Source organism: Camarhynchus parvulus, chromosome 3 (genome assembly GCF_901933205.1).
Source record: "Camarhynchus parvulus chromosome 3, STF_HiC, whole genome shotgun sequence".
In the NCBI taxonomy this organism is placed as follows: domain Eukaryota; kingdom Metazoa; phylum Chordata; class Aves; order Passeriformes; family Thraupidae; genus Camarhynchus; species Camarhynchus parvulus.
Genome location: NC_044573.1, coordinates 99348333 through 99371360, shown reverse-complemented (window position 1 = coordinate 99371360; position 23028 = coordinate 99348333). Strand labels below are relative to the sequence as shown.

Below are 23028 nucleotides of genomic sequence, written 5' to 3'. Positions count from 1 at the left end.
AGGAATGAAGCAGCTTTTCCTTCAACCAAAAGCCAAACTCGGGTAGATTTTGATAGGTATTCAGTTATTTGCTTGTGGTTTATTTTACCTTCTGGTTGAAAAATGTTTTTGGGATTAATTTCCAGGCTTGAACTGTACTGTGGTTTGGGTGAATAATCCCAAATTATGTAACTGAACAATAATACAGTTACTTGTAAAAAGCTGGAATTTGTTTGTTTAGCAAGTAAGGTCATCTGAGGTTCTACTATAGGTGGAGAAGGCTGATCTCCTTGATTAAATAAAGCAGCTGGGACAGAATGGTTCAGGTACTCAAGTGACCATGCAGTGTTGACGTGGTTTATCAGCAGACACAGCTGCTGCTGCTGCTTTTTCTGCAAAGGAGTTTAGTTGGCAGCAGCCCAGGGATCACTGTACTGCACTCCTGCCTGCTGTAGTTACACCCTGAAATGTTCTGTACACCTGTGTTCAGTTTCAGACTGGCAGTCTGTCTATATGGTACCAGCTGCAAATCATTAGCATGTCATTGCAACGCCAAAAAAAGCAAAAGAGGAGGTAGAGAGAAGAGACATTAAAGGAAGAAATTAAAATTTACTTTTGATTATCATGTAATTTGCAGGACTTTGAAGATATCACAGCTCAGCCAAGCTTAGAAGAAAAAATGGAAACTGAAGATCCAGTGGAAGACCAGCTGGAAGTTGACAGAGCCATTTTGTCCAAGAGCTCCATGCAAACAGTAATGAAGGTTCATCAGCAGTTGTGCTTAAACTTTTCTCGATCCCTGTGGTATCAACAGAGTCTGCCTTCTCATCAAGCCAAGCATTATTTCAGTACATTTATTTCCTGCTATCAGACTGGTGCATGCCTGGTGTCACAATTCTATCCTTTAATTGGTAAGACTGCTAGCAGTATTTCAGATATGCTGGTTTAGATTTGTAAAGAGCTGTTTCAAAATAATCACATTACAGGTCATGAAACACACCTGTTATGGGGAAAATGCACAAAACAGAAAATCCTTTTCACAGAGAATTTGTCCCATGTTCAGAATTGTCTTGTGGAATGCTTTGATTTTTTTATTCTTCTATGCATTTTTTAAATTCCATTTGGTAATACAGAAGACCAACACAGTTTAAAAAATGTATTGACTACTGAGTGAAATTTTGATCATAAGATCTTCATAGTCCTGTGGAAGATAAAGCACTTGAAGAAATTCCACAGAAGTAAATTTTGCAATGAAGTTCATTAAAGATTTGTTTTAAATTTAGCTTATGTATATAAAGTAAAAAGAAAAAAGGTATCATGGGGGTTTTTTCCCACCCTGAATTTGCAAAAACTTGATGTGTAAATTTTTTAAACAATATGTGAGAACTCAGAATCATCACTTGTTAAAGCACAGCTATGTATTTCAGTTCTGATCTAGGCGTGTGTGCAATTAAGATGAAGTGGGTAAGGGCTGTTGTTTCTACCATACCTTATTTTTGTGTTGCACCTGAGCCATAATGTATGTGGGATTACTTTTGTGTGTTGGATTACTTTTCCACTGAGCCTTGCTTTATAGTAGTATCTCCTTGATGTAAATTTATATACAGACAATCTGTTCTTCTGACAGGATTACAACCTGTCTTTATAACACTCCTTGTACTTTCATAGAAAAATCTGTTAAAATAGAGAATATAAACTCTTAAGTATGTCTTGTGTTCCGTACTCCATCTCATTGTTCCAGTGGTATAGTCTTATATCCCTGTAAAAGATAACATGCTAAGGCTTGGGATACAGGGTGGGAAAAAACCCCTAACTTCATCTATTCAACTGGAAAAAGAACCAATAGCATGTGTGATGCCTTCCTTACTTGTTTCCTAGGTGCTGAAATGAATGACAGTCTGTTGGGAAGCCAACTTCTGCTGAGCACTCTTCTTCACAATACTTTTTTTGAGGAAGTGACTTCAGATCTTGTGCTGCAGCAAGATGGCCCATATGACTTCTATCAGCATCCCAATATTCAGCAAGTCCGACAGTGCCAACCTGTACTTGACAATTTTGCTAAAGAAATAAATGGGCTACTGCAGGAATGGCCAGAGCATCCTGTACTTGTGCAGGTAAAAATAAATACTTGAAGCATTTTAGGATTACATTTATGTGTGAATATGTGTATAGATATGCATAGTAATGTGCATGCACATTGATATGCTTGCACAGATGTTGTATTACTCATGCAGATGTTTTGAAGTCATACCTGTTTATTCATAAGAAGTATAGATTTTGCTGTATGTATTACAGCTGTTCTATTTTAATCATGAAATGTTAAGTGGAATTCTGTCAAGTCTGAAGTTAGAGTTTTAAGCAGTCTTCAGTCTGCCATAGCTCAAAGATCCCTGAGGTCTTGCTGCTTCTACTCAGTTTTCTTCTGAAGTTCTTTCTTTCATAATGCTTTAGAATAATTATTTTTAGTCCCTCTTACAGCATCTATGTTGTCTTCAGGTTACATTTCGTGGGGTAATGTAGAAACTCAGATTCCAGATGAGCTCTTGGCCTTAGGTAATTTGTGCTGCCTTCCTCAAGTGCATTGGCCTTACTGAACTCCCAGTGATCTTATACTAAATTGAGAAAACAGTTTAAAAATGTGTAAAAAAGAAAAAAATTCTTATCTCTTGTGAGGGTCAGTTATGCTCATAGAAATTACCTGAATTTCATGGCTTCTTCTGTTGAAGTGCAGCTACTGAATGTTTTTGGTTTTGTTCTGCAGCTGTTAGTTGTGATGGACAGAATCCGGAGTTTTCCACTTTCTAGTCCTCTCTCCAAGTTTCTGAATGGCTTGGAAATTCTTCTTGCAAAGGCACAGGTAAGAAGAAGTCTAAGATAAAGTTCATTTCTTTATTTTATGTTTCCTTACCTATATTTGGTACCATGTTACAAACACAGTACACGAAAGCTATCTGCTTGTCAGGATTTGGGGAAAGTAACTTGCTCCATGCTGAAAGTTTAAAGAGCAAGAGCCCAGTAATCCAGAGTAATGCAATGAGTTTTGCCAGGCAGTGACTAATCTCTGCCTTTGTGTGAAGGGGAATTTTTCTTTTCTAGGACTGGGAGGAGAACGCCAGCCGGGCCTTGTCCCTGCGGAAGCACCTGGATCTGGTCACACAACTGATCATTCAGTGGCGCAGACTGGAGTTGAAGTAAGGATTGTCCTTCCATGCTGCTTTTCCTTAGATACTGTAAGCTGTCATCTCCACATGGAGACACACTCCAATAGAGAATTGCCTTAATTTTGGAACATGCTTCTGTGTATTTGTCGTGGTGAAAATATGTGAGGGAAAGAGACCACTAGTGAGGAGCTGTAATGGATCAGAATGAGCATGTCCAGGCTGTGGTGACTCTATGTTTTTGCCTCAGGAGAAGTAGAAACAATATTTTACCAGTGCTCTTCTGTTTTCATCCAAGTGTTTCCTGAGCCTGTAGGGTTTTGTCTGTTTAATAACCATCCTTAAATTGTCCTTAAAAATTACTGTCCAGTCTCCCATTTAAGACCATGTAAAATTTTTATAGCCACAGTGTGTCACAATCAGGAATTCCACAAGTCTGCCTCAATTTCTGAGAAAATAAACTATGAAACCTGCCTCTGATGGATTTTGCTTTACCTTCTCTTTTTTTCTTTCATATTTAACAATGGTAGCAAAACAATGATCCTCAGAAATTGATTGTATGTATTAAGCTTATGTGCAGGTTCTTTCATCCTGCTAAATTTTCCATTAGTTTAATAGAAACAGAAAACAAATTTTGGTTGTTTTGAACCCAAAGTACCCATGATATTTTTGATTTATCTCTCCCTTTTCCTGTTGTCTCTAGTTGCTGGTCAGTAAGTTTAGACAATATTATGAAGCAGCATGTGGAGAAATCCACAAAGCACTGGTTCTCAATCTATCAGATGATTGAGAAGTATGTTCAAGAAGAGACAGAGGCAAACACAGAAGGTAAGTGCTGGCCTTAAAATAAATGTGATGCAGTTTAAGTAGTTACTAAGGATGTATGATTACAGTGTCCTAAATGCCAGAATTTGACAATGCACTTTCAGGTAGAGTTCTTTGCCCTACAGTAAATTCCATGACTGTGTGGGGTTTTCCATATGCAGTGAACTTTATATATGTTTCTGAAACCACTTGTGGCTCATAGGGCCTGTGTTGTGATGTAAAGAAAAGATGTCTGTAAAAAGCATCTAAAAGAAAGTAGAATTGTGATAGCTGTATGTCATGCACATACAAACATTTCAAACAGATTTGGAGGGTAGGAGGCCTCCATCTGCAACTGGAAAAGGCACCTTCATACATTCTGTATAAAGCCTAAAGAATTCTTAAAGTAGGTTTTGGTACATACTGTTCTTAGCAAATCTGTCTGCACGTGTTCATGTTACATAAAATAGGGGAATGAGGGGCAGCACCTTGCCTCTCCCAAATTTAATGGAATTGTAAAAATGAAAGCAGTATCCTCTAGCTTGAGGCCAAGTTTCCACTCCCATGACTACTTAATGCATTTGATGAGCTTCAGATCCTTCAGTTATATTACATCTCGAAGAGGACTACATGTCTTTTTCCACAGATAATACCCTAAAGGGACTGTATTCTCTACCAGATTATTCTGCTTTATTTCTGTCCTCGTGACTTCGAGCAGTTAAGGAACTGGCAGTGACTTCTTTGTGCTGTTGCTTATCATGACTGAAGAAGCCATTCATTCATAGAGAATAGCAAGTATTCTGTAAATACTCAATGGATTCTGGAGTTCAGCATATAAGTGACCTTCGCAGTCACTATCTTAATGCTGTTTCTTGTTCCTTTTCCTTTCTTCTAGCATGGAGTCCATTAATTTCACTTCTTATTAAATCAGAATTCTTCCCCTCTCTGCCCCTTTCCTATTTTGTTTTGAACTTTTCCTAATTGAGACCCAATGTTTAACTGGAAGTTATAAAGACCAGACAACAATTTTCAAGTGGATATTATAGGGTTTTTTTTGTTTTCTCTCACTTTCTTTCTGAATTTCCGGTGCAATGTTCAGGAGCTGAGCAAATGGATCTGAAAACACTGGTCAGCACATTACAGGCTTTCATTGAAGGCTCTACTCTGGGAGAGTTTCAGGCACGGCTCCAAACACTGCTGGTTTTCCACTGCCATGTCTTGCTGATGCCTCAAGTAGCAGAAAGGGGTAAGTTGTTAGCATTACCTCTGATGAGTTACCTATACAGCATCCCAGTATTCAGCCATCAGGTGTTGCAGACTTTGCAAACAGGTCACTGGGCTCATAAATAGAACACAAGCCAATAGAGCTGTTTTACTGTTTTCCTGTTGGTCAATTTACCCCATCTTTCGGTGTTGCTAAGCTTCCAAACGGAACTGGGGTATATTTATGGTAATGATACTGAAAAATGCCCTCTTGTAAAAAGAAGGATGATGATTATTGTTGTTGTTATCTATCCCTTCACCCTTCTAGATGTTCTGTGCAGCATCCTGTGGAATCTATACAATTACTATAAGCAGTTTTCAGAATGTGTTGAGGCCAAAATCACTGAACTTCGTCAGCCCATAGAAAAGGAACTTAAGGTAAAAGGAGACTTGGCTCAGACAATGTATCAGTCTAACCAAAGGAACAGTGGAGCAGATAGTACCTGAATTGTCTGTAATAGTTCTGTTGGCCACTGAAATCCCTACTAAACATTTTCTTTGGCAAGAATTAATTCTTGAGGTGGGGGAGGGTTTGACTGAAAGCTTTAATGTTTGATCAGTCCCATTTATCCATGAAGGTTTCTACCCAGGAGTGAAGCCCCTGTTCATTTCACAACATCTGGCTATGCAGCAGTTTTTATGCAGTGCAAATATTATGTTAATACGATGCCTGTGCAATAATTTGCTCACTTACTAAAATGTTTGGCATTTTAAGGCTACCAGATCATCATAGCTGATAAGGTTTAAAGATTATCTTTGATGTGGGAATAGTTAATTTCATTTACATAAATAATTCCATTGATTATTTATTTTCCTAATAGGAATTTGTGAAGATTTCCAGGTGGAATGATGTCAGCTTCTGGGCTATAAAGCAATCAGTTGAAAAAATACGCAGGTAAGTCAGAACTTAAAATAAAGCTCCCCTTTTTGAAACTTTCCTTCTAGATGATTTCTCTATGATGTTACATTTGAATGCAGAAATGTTTCTTCTCATAACACAGAGAAAACATTTATTTCCAGCAGCTGAGAGATTTCCAGGAGTACAAAACACAGTAATTTTTTTGCTTTCATTTGGTAATTAGAACTCTCTTTAAATTCATGAAGAAGTTTGAAGTTGTTCTGGATGAGCCGTGTCAGCCTGCCTTGGTGGAGATTGGTAAGGAAGAGCAGCTGGACTGCATGCAAAAGCAAGAGGAGTCTGACGACAGAGAAACCAAAATTCAGAGGCTAAACAACACATTGAGAAAGGTTCTGTCTGCTAGAACAGATGTTACCAAGGTGACTGAATTAGTTATTCTAAGTGTGGGAAGAACAGTTTCTCTGTTCTCATCTATACATTGCTTTTCACTGATTAATGCAGGAAAGTCTTATGTAAGTGTCATATCTGTTGAATATATCATAAACTTTTTTGATCTTACTTGTGTTCAGTGTTATGCAACACTGCAGATGGGTGGGAATGCAGCATGGGATGACAAGCATGGTCTGTACTGATCTGGCACTATATCTGTGCTCTGATACACAGAGATGAGGCTGTTACACATCTCATCTCCCATTTGCTTACATAGTGTCTGCAGCAATTTGTTACTTCTCTACTAGTGAATTAAAACAGCCTGGGAGTTGAAATTATAATTACCCCTTTTTTTTTCTAAACAAGGACCCAAACAAATAATGATGTAGCTGTAGGATTTGTGTGTGTATGAGGTCTGATTAAATATGAAATCACTTTTGGCTTGGATACTGATAAGGGAATGTACTACATTGTCATATGTTTGCTGTTGACTGACAGTTTGTGGACTGTGAACATTTGCCTTGGACAAGCTGATGTATGGTAAATTGTGTTCCAGAGAGTCTCAGTTTAGTTTGTCTCTAAATAATTTACCCAGCTCAGAGAGGAAGTCAGCTAATTTTCTTCCTGAAAGAGATTCCTATTCATGTCATTAGTTTTTATTAACAAAATGCAAGGAGACAATCATAACTCATCAGAATTTGGTGATAAGTGGGAAATGCTGAGTTACCCTCAGGTTTGTTCTGTTTCTTCAGACCAGGAGCAGGGCTGATCTTACTTATGTCCTGTACAGGAGGGTAGAGCAAGGAGGCAGAAATTTAATGCAAATCTAATGTATTTGATTGATTGAGGGGTTTGTTTGTTAGTGGGTGATTTGTAAGCCTGTTACTTATAGTTAACAGAGTTATTGGTTTCACTTCTTGCAGCTCCATGTTGTCTTCATTCCTTAAAGAAGACGCATGCAAACAATTGAAATTGAACAAAAGAAATTGAACCAAAAAAAAGATTGAAAAGCTTTATATATCTGAGGAATTAATTCCGTTATTTAATAATTTCTACGTGCACACTGTTTTTGTTGTCTAGTGGAAAGTGAGTGAAGGTGTTCTTACCTGACACCCTGGGAGCATTAGTGATTTAGGTTAATGCCTTTAAACTTGGAAGGTAGAGGAAGCTGACCTGAAGTAGTGATTACTTTTTTCATAGCGGTAATGACAAACATGTAAGACAGTGAGATCATAGCATCATTCACTTGACTGTTCAAAAATAATGCCTGCCTGACATACGTGTGTTACGATTTTTCTCAAGTGTTGCTGCTGAACTGATGAAAGAATCACATGAACATGTTTTGGGGTTTCAGATAAATGCAGAATTGAGCCCTTTTTTAAAGCAATTTACTCCTAGGGATCAAATGAGAGCTTTAAATATTTGTGTATAATTTTCTTCCATTTTTTTTTTCAGAGGGCACTCCCAGAATGTCAGGGTGTCATCACATTTCATACAGAATCTCTTCAGTATCGTCTGTCTAAGCTGACAAAGAAAATGAAGAAAATGTGTACAGCAGTTACAGAAAATAATTCATTCTTAAACCTGGTGGAAAATCTCGACCAGTTCACAGGTTAGGTTTTCTTGTGATGTCCATACCACAATTGACCTCTCTAACATAAATGGAACAAGTCAGGAAAAAGCGCAGATATATCTTCCTAGAGAATGCTTTGCATACATGAAAATTTAAATCTCATACGTTTGTCTGCTGTCTTCTATACAGGTGGTATTATTGTTTCTGTAGCTGAACTGCAAAATTTAACATTTGATCAGACAGCAACTAAGGAGAAGCAGAAATCAGAGGCAAAGCATATTCAGATGCAAAAGCAACGAGCATTGTCAGATCTCTTTAAAAGCCTTGCTAAAACAGGTGAGCTTCCACTAAAAATGGGCTTGGTTTAAAAGTACAGAGTTCTTAAGCATTTTACTGTCTTTGCCAATACATCTAAACCTACCATAATATAAGGTAACACCTTTACTCTCCTCATTTATCAGCCTTTTCGTGTCTTAAAAATGATCCCTAACTCAGCTTTCTTAAAGGACATGGGGCTGTGAAAAGTCCTTAGTGTACACAGGTCTATGTTAGTCTTACTTCAGCTGTGTTGTTCAGCTATGTTCAGCTCAAGATAGCTCAGCTACAATGTGTTCTTACATTACAAAGCTTGTAGCATGTTCAAAGACTTGTCAAAATAAGAACATTTGATGTCTTACTACCAACTGTGTGAGTGACATTTTTCATACCAAAAACGAGGGCATCAAAGGGTGTGTGCTGGAATACCGTTCCAGGTTTGTCATACCGGAAAGGTCTGTCTTGGTCCCGCTCAGAAGACTGCCAGGAAGTTCTGTACCTCCGTCCGCTAGACTTGCGCAGTGCCTTGGCTGCCGTGGATTGCACACATGAGCTGGACACCACGTATGTAGCCCGGGCTTCTCACCCTCAGACTGGGTGAACTGCAGCTGTAATATATAGAATTTACGGTGTGTTGATTTAGACTGGGATTTTTCAACAGTAATTCATTTAGGATTTTGCATATTCCCTTCCTCCCATTACATCTCAGTTTGGTATGTACAACTGAGCAAGGATTTGGGGGTTTTTTGGTTTTGGGGTTTTTTTCTATATTTGCACTTTACCAACGGTACCCTCAGTTTCATTCTTTCCATGAATTAGATTTCAGTTAGCCCTCCACTGTCCAGCCTTGCCTGGGATGCTTTGCTAGCAGTCTATTAGAGTGTAAACTGCTAATGATTTTATTGAAGATGAGCTGTGATTTTTAGGGATTTCTTCATTGTTTTGTCTTCATTAAACAATGGGATATTTCAGGAGAACACACATATACTTCAAACACATATACTTCAGTGTGCATTACTGGAAAAGCTTTCTTAGGGGAAAGATGTTTTTTCAGATTTTTTTAAAACTGTTTTTCTGTCAACAAGGGCTTTTTTATCATTGAGACATGCTGGTTATTGTCCTGGGATGTAAGTGTTTAGTTTATGTATCAGGGTGAAAAGAAAGGCTTCTGTATGAAGCTGGATTTAGCTGCATGAGGGGAAGAAAAACAATATCACTATGAAAGCATTAAATGGTATTCAAAGATAGTGATCTTGCTGCTATTGGTTAGTATTTTCTTAGAATTTATTTTTAAAATGAAATGTTGTCTTGAAACTAGAATATTTTTAGATAAAATGAAGAATTGCAAGATTGATGCATTTTGTAAACAACAAATTTCAGGCAAAACTGTTGGGTTGGAGAGCTGATGTGGTGGCTCCAGCATGCTGAGGTACTTTTTAATACCATACTTCTTTGTGCTCTGCCAGGTTGCTGACAGAGATTTCTTCTGCCTGGGATGGGTGCCAGAAGTACTTCTATCGGTCACTTGCACGTCACTCTCGGCTCCAGACAGCCTTGTTAGCACCTGCCAAGGTAAAACCAGCAAAGAAAAACCAGAATCTTAGTTCTGTTAGCTTCATTTTACCAGCTTGGACTGAAATTTCCTTGTGGTAAGAAAGTGGTAGGAGATAACACTGTGTTGTGTAATATGATACTAAAATATGACACTTTCGTAGCTCTCATTAAATGCAGTGTGTTGAAACCTGCTGTTTTATGTAGGGACAAAATTGGTTCAGGGAAAGAAGTTAATGATCTGTTCAGTGTACATTATCTTTCATCCCAGCAGATCCCTAATTGCCTCATTTTTGTGCATGCAGAAACTCATGAAATGCTGAATCCAAACTTGTAAGGAAAATAATCCCAATGTTGTCCAATATTCTTGAAGAAATCAGTTGATATTTATAATTGGGCATAACAGGAGTCTGTGTCTCTTTTAGAGACACAGACTCAATCTTTTAGACCAAAGATAGGTCTAAAACCAGTAGAACAGACAGCCTGCTCAGTGAAATGGAGGCACACAGACTGCTGTTGTCTCATTCTTCATCTAACTGTTCCCTCTCACCTTTTCCGTCTCTGTTTTGTTTAGGATATTGGACTGGGCAGCATTGAACGCTGCAAAGGGTTCACTGCACACCTCATGCAGATGCTTGTGAGACAGAGGCGATCTCTTACTGCACTGACAGAACAGTGGATCTTACTCAGGTATTTTCCATCTTCCAATGTTTAATTTTTGGCAAGAAGTTTTGACAGTAAGCAAATCAGTTCAAGGAAGATGGAAAATAAGGCAGAAGAAAATAACAGCTTTTTTCCTCTGCTTCCCAATATTTCTTCTTCTCTCAAGCCTAGATAGGAAAGTTCTAAGTTTAAGATCTAAGTTTATCCTATCACTGCAGCCAGTATTTTGGAATCAAAATAATTTTGTAGAACAAGTAAGGCATATATGTGAACTAATTCCTGTAGTTAATTACACAGTTAAACCATTAAACTTGCAGATTGTTATATCTCTCGTTTAGTATTGGCCTAAGTTAATTTTGTTTACATTCAAGTTGTTGGCTTGACCTGGGGCAAATAAATGATCTGGATGGTATTTTGAGCCAAAATAAATAACGTGTCAACAGTTTACAAAGAAAAATTCTAGAAAGGTGGGACATACTGCATATTGTGTCAAAACTGTAAAAGGAAAAGTGTGTAAGAATCTTTCTTACTCTATGTGATCTTTCCTTTCATTGCTTGAGTCATCAGAGTCATTGCAAATGCCACCTTTGTTGAGCATATTTGTGCTTAGCACTCTGTAGTCCATGAAACTTCTAGAAGTCAGGTTGGGAGCTAGCACCTTTGTACAGAGAAGGAATTCTGGACTGGAGATTACTGCTGCAAAATTTATTCTAAGGCCAGAAAACTTGAAAAAAATGAATAAATAGAAAACCCCAACTAAACAAACTCGTCAGCTTTACAGTCACAGAAATAGTAAAACTTTGTGGACATTTATCTACATTGCTATGACTTCCATAACAAATCAGATTTCCAGGGCTTTGTAGTATTTCATAATTCTGGGAGGGAAAAAAATCACTAATTAACCAATCTTTAAAAAAAAAACCAAAAAACTATTGTTTTAGTTTTTCCAGGAGAAGTTGTTATCTAGATTTAAAAAAAAAAATAATTTAGTTAAAGGTAGATCTTTTAAAAAGGAAGTACAACATAAAACTCCATGATTTTAACTTCTCTTTCTTTCTTCTTAACTAGGAACCTCCTGAGTTGTATACAAGAGATAGATACTAGGCTGACTGCTGACAGAGAATACAATGCAGCATTTCCTCCTCAAGGCAGTATTCAATGCTGGACGGACAGACTGCAGCAGCTCTGCATGCAGTGTGTGATGGTTCTCGAGGAGCTGTCTTGGTTTATGCAGTGCTGCCCAAAAGAAGAGTCAGCCAGATGCAGTGACAGTGAAGGGACCAATGTCAAACCCAACATTCCTCAGAGTTCAGTCCCTGAAATGGGAGATGTTCTTGCAGGAATACCTGACCTGATTCCCTCAGATCTAAAGCACTTGTCTCCAGTGTCGGCTGAGCAGTTGCCTCCTGGGTGCAGGATGCGAAATAAGGATCAGTTGTGGCTGCAGGTAGCTACACAATTGACTGCAATGATAGCAAATGTGAAGGCCATGAAAGCAGAGGTGGACAGAGTAAGACAACAGTCACGTGAGACCTCCTTTTATTCCTGGTGAGTCCTACACATGAACATCCCTTCTTTATGTTCACATAGTATGTGTGAAGTAATTTTGAAAATTTCCACCTATGCATATACTGAAGAGTGGATTCAGGTGCTCTTCAAACATTTTTCCATTCATCTTTTTTTGTAAAATGAAGTGCCTGACTCTTTAAAGAAATGTATGCTATCTCCCATTCTCTTGACAAGTGAAAAAAATTTCTATCTCGGCTTCCCACTATGTCTTTGGTCTCTCAGGATTTTTATCCCCATAGCTCCTTAGCTAATGAGGTGAATTTCAAATATAAATTTAATGAAGAGATTTTAATTTTAAAATGTGTTTGTAGCCTATTTAATAACAATCTTCTAATTTTCTCTCTGCTTCAAACAGTGTGACTAGAAGCTTTTTGTCAAATCTTTTATTTAATAAATTCAGGATGGAGATATGCTGCCTCTCCCTTATTCATGACCAAGAAAAGGCTTAATCTTAAGTCGGACTGTTTGTTCTTCTTTCAGTATGATGGTATTTCTGTTACAGGAGAGACTTTGAAGTTTGCACATCAGCTGTGAGTTGTTTGCTAGAAGTCTCAGCCCAGTTACAAAGCATAGAGTCCCTGTTTCTTCCAAATGGGCAAGACTTGGAAGCTGCAAATCAGATGGCCCTAATCAAGAGCCTGAAGTATATACAAGAAGAAGTTAATAACACATCTTCACACTTCACAGCCTGGAGAACACAGCTTCTTGCTCCCTTGTCAAATTACATTGGTAAGGATAATTTTTCTCTACCTGATTTATAATGTTGGTAAAGACACAAGAATTTATTAGTTTGGTTATTGCTGAAGGTGGCCCTGTGTTCCTTCTGATATCCAAAAACTTCATGAACTTAAAACTTGCAAAATGTAGTCCAGACTTTATTTGTGCAGTATAATTTTTTACCATCTCTGTTAGTGATGGATCCTGCACCATAGTTGTAGGTCACGACTAGCAAGGAGATTTTGGTAGAACTATGTAGTAAAAGTTGCATAGTGCTGTCATTGTCCTTGCAGAAAGGAAACATAGGAACCTGTAATCCATGTTTACAAGCATGTAAAACTGCCTGTGTTATGGTTCAAAAGGAAATCAACACTCGGATGAAGAGTTTGTGGAGCAGTTCTCAACAAAAGTGGAAACTGTTATCCATGCTGTTCTGTATGCTGTTCAGTGTTTGGTAGAGAGAAAACAGGAAGGTGCAAAAGAGGAAGAAAAATCTTCAGAGGAAAATGGTAAGTTTGTCAATGTACTTGAGTGGGGAGCAGAAGAGTTTAAACCATGCGAACCTTAATTTTTTAAACAGTGTGTGTCAGAGGTACCAATACACAAGGAAGTTACTATTTTAATAGAAATTGTGTATTTAGACAGATAGGGTGGCTATTTCTAGATTGCTTGCTGTAACATTTTTAGAATATCTGACTTGATCTCCATTTTCTTAAATGTCTTTCAAACAAAGAGGATGCAGCCTTACTTGATGTGATTAAAGCTGGACATATAACTAAACTTTTGGATCAAGATCTGTCTGCTGATTTGGAGGCTTTACATGTGCAGAAGGCAATTTTAGGTGTTTCAGAACTCCTGGAGATCCTGAAATCTTACAGGGAAGATTGCATGTCATATAAACATAAGGTAAATTTTTTCTTTTCATGAGTTTTTTGGCTTAGGAGTCTTGAGATACTTGGAATTGTAACTACTTTGGTGGTTAAATGTGCATTGCTTCTTCTTGCCCAGTGCCTTAGAACTAGAAGCATGTGAGAAACTGTGGACAAATAAAAGTAGTCTTCTGTAGTATCTGGCAAAAGCTAAACATTCCTGTAGTAAGAAGACAAAGTTTTTGTGAAAAATCTACAAAAAGCTCCAGAAACGTTAGAAATAGTACTTAAACACACCTCCTGATATTTCTGCTTTGAGCATGTTTTCAGTCACTGTCATGAGCCTCTCTGAGGTGCATGTCATTAAGTACAAGTAATGACTGACAGCTGATTTTTTTGTTTTAACTGTAGTTCTTCAACCAGTCCTGCTATTTGCTGGTGCGTCTAAAGCCCATGCTCTGCAAATATTCAGACCTCATCCTGTTCTACCTCACCATTTCACTGGCATCTCACAGGAGTACTGGAAAACTGCTTTCTGTTCTAACCAGCATTTTTACAGAGCTTGCTCTGAAGGTAAGTTAGTAGAGGTAACAGTGGATATGAAGGTAAGTTAGTAGAGGTAACAGTGGATATATGGCAAGCATAAAGTTAATGTGTAAAAGTCTTGAGTAGAAAGGAAGCTGAAAAGTGTACTTACTACTGAGGAAGATTTTGGGTTTCTGTTCACCTTTGCAGGGATTTTGTCTGCCAAAAGAATTACTTGAAGATGAAGCAGGAGAGGGAGCAACAGAGTTCCATGACTATGAGGATGGTGGTATTGGAGAAGGGGAAGGCAAGAAGGATGTGAGCGACAAAATAGAAAGTGAAGATCAGGCAAGTGTTTGGGGTTGATATTGTTTAATTGAAGTGAAACTGGAAAAGCCCTTGAAATCTATGATGTGGATGTCTTAGGTAAAAAGAAACACAAAGTTATCTTCTGTCTCCTATTTATGTTGGCTTTTATCTTTGCCTATCAGCTTATGAATCTTGTCGTGATACTTTTAATGTCACAATATGTTTCTGTTTGTTTTAATATGCTTGTGAAGCTTTTAATATACCGGCAAGATTCATTGTAATTTTTTGCTTTACCAATGATTTAGATAGAAGACAGTTTTCAAAAAGGGAAAGAGAAGGAGAAAGAGGATCAAGATTCTAAACCAGACATTGAAGGAGAAGATAATGCAATTGAAATGTCTGAAGACTTTGAAGGAAAGATGCATGATGGAGAATTGGAGAAAAAAGGTTTGGTTCTTTCACTATGGCAAACTTATAAAAAAAGTTATAGATCAGTCTAGTAATGGTTGATGCTTTCCTATAACATGTGCATGTGTGTCCTTTGCAGCATATATCAATTAACCGAATGGGGTGATAAAATTAAGGATTGCTTATTTGCTTCTAAAGTTAACAAAAACATTACCTTTCTCTCTTCTGTACTGAAACACACTCTGAACTGTACACAGAAGATGAGGAAAATTCAGATGAAGAGGAAGAACTGGATAAGCAGATGGGCAATCTTGATAATGCTGAAGCTGATGATAAACTAGATGAAAGGCTCTGGGGGGATGATGAAGATGATGATGATGATGAAGAAGATGCTAGTAGTAAAACAGAAGAAACTGGACCAGGAATGGATGAGGTAATCAGGAACAGGGTGGGGGGAAAAAAGTATCAAAGGAATTGAACTCTTCTAACTTAATGTGACCTAGAATGGGAATTGCCTCTTGTAGCTTCTTGCCTTAGAAGGGGATAATTTCAGGGAATAAGTTCTGTTGAGTGTTGTCTTTTTTTTTTAATAGGAGATGATGTCACTAAGACTTTGAAAAGTGGATAAAGTTAATTGAGCTTCTTTTGGATTTATTAATAGGAGGATTCAGAGCTCGTTGCAAAAGATGACAATTTGGGGACAGGAAACAAGGATAATAAAAAAAAGCCTCCCAAGAATGAGGAAAAAGAGCAACAGGAAGAGGACAGTGGAAATAAAGAGAAAATCCATGAACAAATTGATGAGGTAAAAATTACTTGGACTACATGGAGTATCTTGCTGTTGCTCATACCATGTGTTTCTGAGAATTTGAAATGCTTTTTTTTTAATAGTGAAGCACCCTGAAAAAAAGTTCATTTCAGAGCTAAAAGTAAACCATACTGTATTCGTTATAATGCACATTTATTTTCTGATTCATATTCCAGAAAGGATTGCTGGAATATGTAATAGCTGAACTTGTAATAGCTGCTAAAACAGGCTTTACATTGAATTGATGTTTTGACGGACAAAGCTTCAAAACTCTAATTCTGTTGTGTTTAGCAAAAGAAACACCTTAGTATGCAAGAGTACATTTAGCATCTCCAAGAGTGCATATTCTGTTTAGAATGTTTCACCTAGGAAGATTGGCTTTTGGACACAAAACATGATGGTTGTAAGTACCACCAATTTATGTAAATGCATTTGATGAAATTACTCTTTCTGCTCCTTATGCATGATTATGTGTACCACTGGAAATCCACTTTTAAATGATCAAAATGTAATATTGTATCCAGCATTTCTTTGTTCTAGAGAATACAGTAGTATCTTGTTTCTAATCTTTGCCTATCCTCCCACTTAGTCCATGCCTGTTATTTTTTTCCCCATTCTTTTGCTGACAGCGTGAGTATGATGACAATGAAGTAGATCCTTATCATGGCCAGCAAGAAAAGGAGCCTGAAGTTGAACCTTTGGACCTTCCTGATAATTTGAATCTGGAGAGTAATGAGAAGAGTGATGATGAGGAGGATGAAGGTACAGCTGAAAATCTCTACAGATTCCTAGATGAAAGCCACATGAAAGTGGGGGGGACAATCAGATCATGAACCCTTTTTGTCTATAGAAAGGAGGGAGATGGTGGTAGGATTCAGTATAACCACCAATAACCTACAAATTCATCTGTGCATCCAAATACCAACATACCAAATGCAGGCCAGACAAGAAGTCAGCATGACAACATTTTCCTTTACCTCCCTTTCATGCATACTGTGGAGCATGCTTGTCATGCTACCCAAGTGATACAGCCTAACTCAGGCTGGAATCTCCTTACTGAATTGTCCAGTTGCTTTTGTGGTTTCATTTTTCTTCTATTATACTTCTAAGTATTTGTACTCTCAAAAGTCAATTTGCTTTCAGGAGTATTAGGTTAAAGGAAGTTACTAGGAATTCATCCTGTTGTACTGCTAGCTAGAAATCAACTGTGACTTAAAGGAATTATCTGGCTGTAGAAAACACAGATTCTGTGTCTAGAACTGACTATTTTATGGGTTTTTGATAGGCTGGGCAGTTTTATTCCAAATACCTGTAATATTCACTGTCTCTATACTTCACTGAAAGTTTTATATACTTCTCTGATTTTTTTAACCCAGAAGAAGAGAATGATTTTGAAATAGATGAAAAACCTATGGATTTAAATGAGGCAGAGAAGACAGAAGAACAGAATGCAGAGGATACTGGTGAGACAGAAAGAGATGATCAAGATGCAAAAGCAGCTGAAGAAGGCATTTCTGAAGATAAAGGGGAAAAGGAAGATGAAGGAGATAAAGAAGATCAAGATCATGATCAAGAAGAAAAGGCAGAGAACACTGAGGATGCACAAGAAGAAGAGGAAGAGTCACAACCACCTGATGAGAAGAAAAATGAATCTGCTGAAGATAAGGGAATCCCTAATGAAGACCAAGGCCTTCAGCCTCAGGTACAGTGTGATAAATAAAAGTGTGATTTTTTTTTAATTGCCTTATACAAGATTTAAGAAATGGATGTGCTCTGTGATACTCTGAAACAAATTTGACATTGAATAGACACAATGTTAGTGAGAGTCTTCGTCAAGATAATAAGAACTGTGCTTATTAAGCATGTGTTTCTACTATCTGTGTTACTGCTGCCTCCTCAGCCTTGTGTTAGAGTGGAGCAGATTCTTTCAGCTGTAAGGGACTTGCAGAGATCATCTAGTCCAACTGCTTGACCACCTCAGGGCTGACCAGAAGTTTAAGCATATTTATTAAGCACGTTGTCCAAATGCCTCTTAAACACTGACAGCTCTGGGGCATTGGCCACCTCTCTAGGAAGCTTTTCCAGTGTTTGACCACCCTGTAAGTAAAGAAATAATACTAAAGTCCTAATGACCATTCCCATGCATCCTCTCATTGGGTACCAGGGTGAAGGGATCAGCACCTATCTCTCTATGTCCCTTCCTCAGGAAGTTGTAGAGAGCAATGGGGCCACCCTTCAGCCTCCTTCTCTCTAAACTAGGTAAGCCCAAAATCCTTAGCCACTCTTAATAAGACATGGCTTCCAGCCCTTGCACCACCTTTGTTACTGTCCTCTGGCCACATTTAAGGACCTTCACATCCTTCTTAACTTGGGGTGCCCAGAATTGCACACAGCACTCAGGTGAGGCTGCACCAGTGCTGAATACAGTGGATTCACCACCTCTTTTGACCAGCTGGTGTTGCTGTGTTTGATGCACCCCAGGATGGGGGTTGTCCTTTTGGCTGCCAGGACTCAGTGCTCACTCACACAGAGCCTGCTGTGGGCCAGCATCCCCGGATCCCTTTGCAGGGCTCTCTCCAACCACTCCTCTTCCCAGTCTATGCTTGAGCCCAGTATTATTCTATCCTAGGTGCAGAATCCAGCATTTGGACCTGTTAAATTTCATCTCCTTAATCATGGTCCAGTGACCCCAATCAATCTAAATTCCTTTGCAAGGGGCCTTTTATCTTCCAAGAGAGGATAAAAACACCTCCTAGTTTGTATCAGCAAACTTGCCAATGGAGCATTCAACTCCTGTATCTAGATCATTGATAAATACATTAAACAGGACTAGTCCTGGAGCTGAAACCCAAGGAACTGGTGACTGTCACCAGATGAAACCCCATTCACTACAACTATTTTAGCCCTAGAATCCACCCAGCACACTGTGAATCCATTCATCCCACAGCTGGACAACGTGTCCAAGAGGATGCTGTGAGGGACACTATCAAAAGCCTTACTAAAAATCCAGAAAAACTACATCCACTGCCTTCTCTTCATCGGCTAGGCTGGTGACCTCATCACAGAAGGGATATCCAGTTAAACAGGCCTTTCCCTTTTCAAGCCATCCTGACTGTGTCTTATAACTGTATTTGTCTTTAAGTGCCTTCCAGTAACACACAGTTCTCAGTGTTTTTTAGAATGTTAAAATAATCTGATATTATTTCAGGAAGAGGAGGATAAAGATAATTCAGAGATGGATGAAGAGATCCCTGAGGCCGAGGAAAGAATGGAGCATGAAACACAAGGGCAGACTGGGCAAGAAAATTTGCAGAGTGACAGTGCTGTTGAGCTGGCTGGAGAGGCTTCAGAAAGAGACCAGTCTAAAGAGGTAAATTATGTGGAATTGTCTGAGTTAAAATGCTAAATTTGTTAATATGTTTTCAAGTTGAAATCAGGGAACTGCTGCCATAGTTTTTAAGAACTGTATATAAGACCTTAGTTTATACCAGTTGTAAATTCACTGAAAAAACCTTAAAGACCATGTAGATACCCTGCACTTTCACTGCTGTAAAGATAAGTTTAGGATAATAGTTGAACTGTAGTACAAAGTGGCTTGTCTGCTGTCCATAAGAATTATACTTGCAGTTATGAGCCATTGGTCATTCAGAACAGAATGTAGCAAAGCACTGCAGGTTAACATCTGGAGTTTGTTTACAGTAGTTTTTCTGTTTTTTGTTACACTTGAAATTTATTTTTTTTCTTTCAGGAAAGTGGAACTGGAGCTTCAAGTGCAAATCAGTCAGAAGGCCATGAATCCACACACATGGCCCGGATGGCTTCTCAGAAGCAAAGCATAAAAAATACACAGGTTGGTCTCTTCTTTTAAATTTTTGTTTAAATGTCTTAATATTGACCAGCAAATAGTCAGGACTCAGTTTCTCCTTGTCAGAGCACTGTTCTCATTAGTGGTGGGTTACACCTCTCTTGAAGTTCATGGTGTTAATTTATTCCTTTTCAGAGTTTCAAGAGGAAACCTGGCCAGGCAGACAACGAGCGCTCGATGGGAGATCACAATGAACGCATCCACAAGCGACTGAGAACCATGGAATCCAGCAGTGAAGCAAAGCAGGATGCAGCTCAGCCTAAACAAAACGTGGAGGAGGCTGATGCATTTGAACATATTAAAGAAGGCTCTGAACACTATGATGCACAGACATATGGTACAGTGGGATTTCTGGGGATAAAGAATTGTCATTGCAGAATCAAATCCTGAAACACTCGTATTTGCTGTAGTTTTCCCTGTTTGCTTTTTAAGCAACCACACCATTTCACTACAATAAATGCTACTCTTTGGCAGTCAGACTCCAACCAACAATAACACTTCTGAAAATACTCATTTTGACTTTAAAAAATGGATTTTATCTTAATATCTTTACAATCTATTCTCTTCAAATCTTACTTCAGCTAATCAAGGCAATAGCTTACTGACATGACACAGCACAGCAGAATGAAAGATAAAATAGGGGTTTGAGCCTCAGATCTCTTCTAAGTTCACTGAAATTGATACACAGTGGCCTCAGAATGCAACATTTTTTTAACTTGACTACTTCTCCTTCCACTTTCCTCTTCACAAGTGTTGTCTTTGTGCAGATGTAGCTAGCAAGGAACAAGAGAAACCTTTTATGCCTCCTGAAGAAAAGGAAGAAGGAGACTTTGAAGATGCAGCAATGGAAACAGAAATGGAGGATGAGGATCTCAGAGCAGTAGACACTGAAGAGCTGAAGCCAGAAAAAAAGAAGTCTAATGCCACTAAACCTTCTGGTACATTAACTTGTAAAGCATTGTAAATGCATGCTGATATGGATCTTTAGATGTATATATAGGTATTCAGATTTGCATGTAGTAGATATGTTTCATAAGGCTAAATGCCTGCTCTAAATTGATTCCTCTGCAGCTGTATTCTTACTTCTGCCCAGTAACCAGCATTAGCCTTTGCTAAATTGACTGACAGAGAGGTTTACTGCTTTCTTTCAAGTTAATGGTCTCTAATCTTTATCCACCACTTTGAAGAAATGAAAAGCAAACACTTCCCTGCTGTTCAACACAGTGCCAATTCATTTAATTAATTGGCATTTAACAATGCATTCCAATGTCACCACCATCAGCACCACATAACTCAACTGTTTTATGTATAACTTCTGGCAAAAAAAACCAAAAAAACAAACCAGCAAGAAGTAGAGGAGCTGGTCTGAACAACATCTGGTGAGGTAGCACCAAACTCTCACTGCCTTCTTTCTTAAGTGGGAACAAAACTGAGCAGCTAACAGAAGTAGTTGGTAGACAAGATAGGTCTGACTTGTCAGCCACACACCCCCCCCCTTCAAAAAAAAACTAGGTAGAAGTATCTCTTGCCAATTGCAATAGAAATTGTAATTTTGATGAATAAGTAAATTACATCATAGATTGGAATTTTGAAGAGTTTTCTTCTTGAACAACACAAAGCATGGCTGGAGAGGGGAGACGAGTTTTACAAGCTTACATTCTTGCCTCCCACTCCCTTGAGCTTTAATCACTTAGATCTCTTGCTAGACTCTATTTATAGTACAGGTGTGCATGTAATAGGTCTACTTGTTTTTCCACATGATTCTCTAACTATGTTCTGAAAAACTAGTTTTTGAAACATGTCCTACAATGCCATTCTTTTTCTCCTTTAGAATAATTCTTAAGAAATGAGTTGTTAAATAGCGTAGTACAGCAGAAACAGTAATAAAACAAATTCTCTAGTCCATTCTTTTATTTGTAAATTGAATTTTGATTTATAGAAAACTGTTCTGTTAAAAAATCGGAGAGTAAAAGATAAAGATTGCCATTTTTTAATGATGATTTTCTGACTTCTCATATGACTTTATACCTCCTATCATTCTGTCATAGAGGCTATGAGAGTCAATAAATGTACTTCACCAGTGGAACTGTCAGGTGTTAAATATCTGTTAACTATTACTTTGTTTAGCAAGAAGTTTACAAGACAGAAAAACAATTTGCATTAGGAAATGCATGGTTTTCTGTTCCAGTGAGTTGCAAGATGTATTCATCCCATTCCTAGAATGAAATGTCTTAAAATTTGGCAGTTCTTTTAAAAGGAAGAGTCAGCTGCAGTACAAAGCATATGAGATGCTCCGTGAAAGAGTCAAGATACAATATTGTTTCTTGTATTATATTGACCCATGAAGTCAGTAATTAGTTTTGTGGTTGTAGGACCAGGTGACGTGGAGCCAGAGCTCCAGACTTTTGACTCAGAGGAGGTCAGTGACTCTGCACCAGAGAAGCTACTAAAGGTGGCTGAAGAGAAGCCAGAGAGAAGCAAGGACTCGACCATACACACAGCCCACCAGTTTCTGATGGACATTTCCCAGGTAGGATACCCAGTCTGTCTTTTTTCAGCTACAGGAGAAAAGAGATGGTTTTACTTGACCTGTGTTAATGAAATTCTGTGAATGCAAAAGACTAGAATTACTTTTTTCAGCCAATTCAGTCATTATACATTAATATAGTACTTCTTTATAACAGCTGATTGTAAGTATTGTAGAATCTTTTTGAGCTTTTTATTAATGTCTCAATTCCAAAATACCATGGCCTAGAAGATCCTAGAGCTTCCTGTTAACATGGTTTTCCAGTGCAAACTTCTGTGAAAAAGCACATTTTATCATAAAGACCTATGGCATAGAAGCAGTTGGTGGTGGATAACCAGTTGATAAAATAAAAATATTTTCAGTGTGGGGTTTTTTTAGAAGGATTGACCTTTCATTCTTACAGTATGGTGTCCTGGAGGGTGTTATTTTACTGTTTCTATGCATAACACAGAAAGGGTTGTGTGCCAGCTGCACTGGGTATTTCTACCTTAATGCCAAGTATTGCAGCTTTTTGGAAAAACACTCCTGAGTGCAAGTGTTTTCATGTTGTCAGAATAATTGTGGCTTTGAGCTTTTTTCCATGCAAAATGTGGAACAGGAGAGGGAGCTCTTGCAGCACCATTTAAAGGGGAAGGGAAAGAGGCAGCTGGGGGAAAAGTGCAGCTTCTCACCTTTCAGCAGAAGGAAGAGGAGAGAAATCTGCTCCATTTCTGTTCATTCTCCCTTCCTTAAAGGTGCAGCAGGTGAGCAGTGGGACAGCTGCTGCTTCTTGAGGAATGAGAAGTTGCTGGGACTATTGAGCTTGGAGTTATGGGCTTATTTTCCTTAGTGTGTAAG

At 38.3% G+C, this 23028-nt stretch overlaps 1 protein-coding gene across 3 annotated transcripts in view; it reads left to right on the top strand.

The window, feature by feature from the left end:
- MDN1 (midasin AAA ATPase 1) overlaps window positions 1-23028 on the top strand; it is a 92314-nt gene that overhangs the window by 62016 nt on the left and 7270 nt on the right. The window contains exons 65-94 of one of the 3 annotated variants that reach the window (XM_030945989.1): window positions 617-890; window positions 1858-2093; window positions 2741-2836; window positions 3076-3170; window positions 3841-3965; window positions 5041-5187; window positions 5473-5582; window positions 6026-6099; window positions 6287-6482; window positions 7948-8104; window positions 8255-8401; window positions 8818-8944; window positions 9847-9952; window positions 10506-10621; window positions 11663-12142; window positions 12666-12892; window positions 13243-13389; window positions 13614-13786; window positions 14161-14322; window positions 14485-14622; window positions 14889-15030; window positions 15252-15424; window positions 15653-15796; window positions 16429-16561; window positions 17176-17501; window positions 19008-19169; window positions 19548-19649; window positions 19800-20001; window positions 20432-20602; window positions 22037-22194. In XM_030945989.1, coding sequence (XP_030801849.1) covers window positions 617-890; window positions 1858-2093; window positions 2741-2836; window positions 3076-3170; window positions 3841-3965; window positions 5041-5187; window positions 5473-5582; window positions 6026-6099; window positions 6287-6482; window positions 7948-8104; window positions 8255-8401; window positions 8818-8944; window positions 9847-9952; window positions 10506-10621; window positions 11663-12142; window positions 12666-12892; window positions 13243-13389; window positions 13614-13786; window positions 14161-14322; window positions 14485-14622; window positions 14889-15030; window positions 15252-15424; window positions 15653-15796; window positions 16429-16561; window positions 17176-17501; window positions 19008-19169; window positions 19548-19649; window positions 19800-20001; window positions 20432-20602; window positions 22037-22194 — 5046 coding nt within the window. Of the gene's footprint in view, window positions 1-616; window positions 891-1857; window positions 2094-2740; window positions 2837-3075; window positions 3171-3840; window positions 3966-5040; window positions 5188-5472; window positions 5583-6025; window positions 6100-6286; window positions 6483-7947; window positions 8105-8254; window positions 8402-8817; window positions 8945-9846; window positions 9953-10505; window positions 10622-11662; window positions 12143-12665; window positions 12893-13242; window positions 13390-13613; window positions 13787-14160; window positions 14323-14484; window positions 14623-14888; window positions 15031-15248; window positions 15425-15652; window positions 15797-16428; window positions 16562-17175; window positions 17502-19007; window positions 19170-19547; window positions 19650-19799; window positions 20002-20431; window positions 20603-22036; window positions 22195-23028 lie in introns of all 3 variants that reach the window. The other 2 variants (XM_030945988.1, XM_030945986.1) reach the window with 2 other exon arrangements.